Raw genomic sequence first — 4,414 nt, forward strand, 5'->3', positions numbered from 1 at the left:
TATATATATATTCCCTAAAACAAGATATCGAGAAATAACGACGTTTAAAAAATATAAGGTATGCCAATATAAGTATTAGCACTTTAATATCTTCGAGATAATTAAAGAAGAGAAAATAAGAGAAAAATTTGTAAATATTTTATTATTCTATTATATATTTAAGATACAGGTAAATCTTTATAATTTTTTACCAAAGTATTATTTCTTTTGAATTCTGTTACAAAAAAATAAGTATTTTATTTCAAAAATTTAAAATGATTAAAATCTCGCTGAAAAATAAAATATGATGATATAATATGATAAAATAAACAGAAAAATAACAATGAGATTACAAAATAGGTCCTCCGCAGAACCACATAATTTTTGTAAACATTATTTTGCACATATATTTTAAATGTTATTTGTATAGTCATGTTAAGTAAATAATTCATTCTATCATATATTTATATTTATAAATAATTTTTAAAAAATAGATCTGTGAAGGATAAAAAGAAAATTATTATAAGATGTCTACTTGTGCAGGGTCCGAGAGGATTTATTGGACCAAGAGGTTTCCCTGGTCTACCGGGTAATCCCGGTATTCCTGGAAACGAAGGACCGCCCGGTTCTAAAGGCAATGCTGGACCGCCCGGTCCCCCTGGTGCACACGGTCAACCAGGACCTGTAGGTGCTGTGGGACCATCTGGACTTCAAGGTCTACCAGGACCGACTGGTTTAGTCGTAAGTTAGTGTTTTTACGTTTTTCAACAGTTATTAAAATATATGTGTAAGAAACACAATATTTTATTTTAAAAAATAATAAAAGTGAATTTGATACTTTAAACATAATTTTATTATACATATTATTATATAATCAAATTTTATCAAAAGGGCCCACAAGGAAAGCCTGGAATTCCTGGTCTTCCGGGTGCTGACGGATCTCCTGGTCTCCCGGGCAATCCTGGAATTCCTGGGATGAAAGGCGAACAAGGTCTGCCGGGACCGCAAGGATCAATAGGCTTTCCGGGTGTGCGGGGTGTGAAGGGCGATGAAGGATGGCGTGGTCCGCCGGGTGAACACGGCGAGAAAGGTGAGAGGGGATTAGAAGGTGATAAAGGCGATACTGGTGCGAAAGGAGAGCCTGGAGCAACAGGACCGCAAGGAATTCCGGGCCTTGAAGGATTGGAAGGGCCAAAAGGATTTGAGGGGCCTCGAGGTGAAACTGGTCTTGCTGGTCCGCCTGGAGAGAAGGGGAAATTAGGTATACCCGGATATGCTGGGTATCCTGGAAATGTTGGAGAAAAGGGTGATAAAGGACAAATTGGAGCGCAAAGTCCTAGCGGCGATAAAGGAGAAAGAGTAATTTCTTAAAAATTCTTGTGAATATGAAGTTTGTATATAGTGGTTTGATTTTCATAATATATTATTTGCTCTTATCTTTTTTTTTCTCTCAGGGAAGCAATGGAATGCAGGGAGAACGTGGTGAAACAGGGCCAAGGGTAAATTATTGTTACGGCAAAATGTTTTATTAGATATTTTTGTGCAAGCAATGCAAATACAATAAAAAATATTTTGCTATTAATCAATGTAAAATATTTCACATATAATATTGATAGTTTATTCCAAATTCGCTATATTAAATAACTTTAGTTATTTTGTATAATATTACACAGGGTTTCAGAGGAACACGTGGTAGAAGAGGTGCGGAAGGATTACCAGGACCAAAGGGCGATACTGGTCAGCCAGGATCTCCTGGTGTGCCAGGCGAGATTGGCCCTTCCGGTGTTGAAGGTCCACGCGGCTTCGTAGGACCACCTGGTCCACCAGGCCTCGACGGAAAAGATGGTGTACCAGGACCACCTGGCGAACGTGGTCCAATTGGAGAATCCGGGCTTGCAGGACCTTCAGGAACTCCTGGTATTATTGGCCCTCAAGGACCAACTGGAGAACCTGGTCAACCGGGCGAACCTGGAGCACTTGGTAGTCCGGGGTTTCCGGGAGAAGTTGGTACACCAGGTGAACAAGGAAAAGAAGGACCACCGGGTCCGCCCGGATTGACAGGGATTAAAGGTCCGCCAGGTCCTAGCGGATTACCAGGATTTCCGGGCGAAAGAGGATTGAACGGTCTGCCTGTTAGTATTAAAAATGATGTTACGAGATGCAAGCTTACCAAAAGTTCTTAATATATTGAATTATAATATATGATATAATATTAAACTGTTGTCAAAAATTATAAATTTTCAAGGGAATGCCTGGTTCGAAAGGAGAAATGGGATCTATCGGAGCACTTGGTCTGCCCGGTGATAAAGGTGCTCAGGGTGATTCTGGTAAAGACGGCGTACCGGGTCCAGAAGGAAAACAAGGGCCTAAAGGAAAGAGGGGACTTATCGGACTTAAAGGCGAAAAGGTAAAATATTTTAAATGATTATAATTTATATACAACCGAGAGTTTAAAATAGATCTCTATAATTTTAATGTATGTCACATATCTTAATATATACGTGTATCTTAATATGTATTTTATACATATGTATATTTTAATTCTTTAATATGTGTTTTCTATATATATTGCATGATGCATTGCATGATGCCTATTGCATGATACATAAAATTATAGATAAAATTCTATCTCGAATTTTGTAGATTTTCTAAAAAAAGATAAGCTTTATTATAGAGAAAATAATATAATTTATATTCTTTTTTATTAAAGATTTTTTAAAATATTTTCAGAATTTTTTAAGATACAAAATATATACATTTACAAAACTAAAATAATATAATATTAATGATAATACTATTATACTACTATATGTATATAGCCGACAATATACAGTTATAAATATTTCTTATCTACGATCTGTATCTACGATACAGGGTGATCCTGGGTTACCTGGGCCTATAGGTCGCGACGGTTTACCAGGTCCACGAGGGTTACCTGGTTCATCGGGACCAGTTGGACTTCCGGGTGAGGATGGTGATAAGGGAAACGTAGGTCCACCCGGTGAAAAAGGTTTCAAAGGATCTCAGGGCGAAATGGTAGGTATAATTAACAGATTAAAAAAAAAATAAACTTTTACATTAGTATTTAAAAATTTTTTAAAATTTTGATTTTCACATATGTATATTAAGATTATAACTGTAACAAATAAGTAAGTAACCTTCAAAAGGTTTTAATTGGCAGATTAAAGATTATAATCTTAACAATACATGTGTGTCAAGATCATTGAGAAAGGATGCACTAATGTAAAGGTAATTTAAAACAACAATTTTTTTAATCTTGCAATTATAACATATAGGGACTTCTGGGTCCGCAAGGAATACAAGGACCACGTGGTGAACCTGGTTTAATTGGTTCTCCTGGAGAGAAAGGACCACCAGGTGAGATTGGACAGCGAGGATCAAAAGGTGAAGTTGGTCCAGTCGGAGCAACAGGATCAGCCGGGCCTATAGGACCGCAAGGTTTACCGGGTCTGCCAGGTGTAAAAGGTGAAGTTGGAGATCCTGGAGCAATTGGTCCTATGGGGCCACCAGGTACCCCAGGAGAACGGGGTTCAAAAGGACCGAAAGGCCTTAAAGGTGCAGAAGGATCACCGGGCTTAGAAGGTCGTCAAGGTGAAAAAGGAGACAGTGGAACGGCGGGACCTCCTGGAAAACCAGGAGTGGAGGGCAAACAGGTAAGATAAATTGTATGTATTTATAAAATTTGTAAAAATATACTTTGCGTCATTATTTATTTGATTATTTATGCATATAAACTTTCTGAAATATAGTAATTAATTATAATTATATGTTCAAATATTTTATTGCCTCATATTTGGCGCGTTTAAGGGAGAAAGAGGTCTTCCGGGAGCGAAAGGAGAAGAAGGCAAGGAGGGAATTGTCGGATCTCCTGGACCACGAGGATTAATTGGCTTTGATGGACCAAAAGGTGATATCGGATTACCTGGCTTCCCCGGTCCACCAGGAGAACCTGGTCTCATGGGCGCGAAAGGTGAGCCTGGAAAGGACGGCGAGGATGGACAAGTAGGCAATCCCGGCGCACCAGGTGAAGTTGGACCACCCGGCAAGGAAGGATTATCAGGTCTTCCTGGAAAACCAGTATGAGAATTTTAATTTATCGTTTAGACAAAATAAAAAGTTCATTCTTCAAAAATAATAATTAAATATTATTTATATATAATTATTTATTTATAATTACTGCTACTGTTTATATATATAATTATTTATTTATCATTACTGCTGATTATAGGGTCCGGAAGGCCCGGCAGGCCAGCAAGGTAACCCAGGTTTACCAGGAGATAAAGGAGATATAGGTCCGTTCGGAGCACCGGGACCTCAAGGACCTGTTGGAGTCCAAGGATTATCTGGTCTGCCCGGTTTGCCAGGAGAAAGAGGTTTGCCAGGAGCGGCCGGGGAAAACGGTCCTCCAGGAATG

At 38.4% G+C, this 4,414-nt stretch overlaps 1 protein-coding gene across 1 annotated transcript in view; it reads left to right on the forward strand.

Annotated features, from left to right (window-relative positions):
- Positions 1-4,414, forward strand: part of LOC115236604 (collagen alpha-1(XI) chain-like) — a 14,130-nt gene that overhangs the window by 5,548 nt on the left and 4,168 nt on the right. The window contains exons 7-15 of the mRNA XM_029809148.1: positions 523-720; positions 871-1,338; positions 1,434-1,478; positions 1,653-2,111; positions 2,225-2,386; positions 2,854-3,015; positions 3,276-3,653; positions 3,808-4,077; positions 4,229-4,407. Of these exons, the coding sequence (XP_029665008.1) occupies positions 523-720; positions 871-1,338; positions 1,434-1,478; positions 1,653-2,111; positions 2,225-2,386; positions 2,854-3,015; positions 3,276-3,653; positions 3,808-4,077; positions 4,229-4,407 (2,321 nt within the window). The remainder of the gene's footprint in view (positions 1-522; positions 721-870; positions 1,339-1,433; positions 1,479-1,652; positions 2,112-2,224; positions 2,387-2,853; positions 3,016-3,275; positions 3,654-3,807; positions 4,078-4,228; positions 4,408-4,414) is intronic.

Source organism: Formica exsecta, unplaced genomic scaffold, assembly GCF_003651465.1.
Source record: "Formica exsecta isolate Colony F162 unplaced genomic scaffold, ASM365146v1 scaffold258, whole genome shotgun sequence".
Taxonomy (NCBI): domain Eukaryota; kingdom Metazoa; phylum Arthropoda; class Insecta; order Hymenoptera; family Formicidae; genus Formica; species Formica exsecta.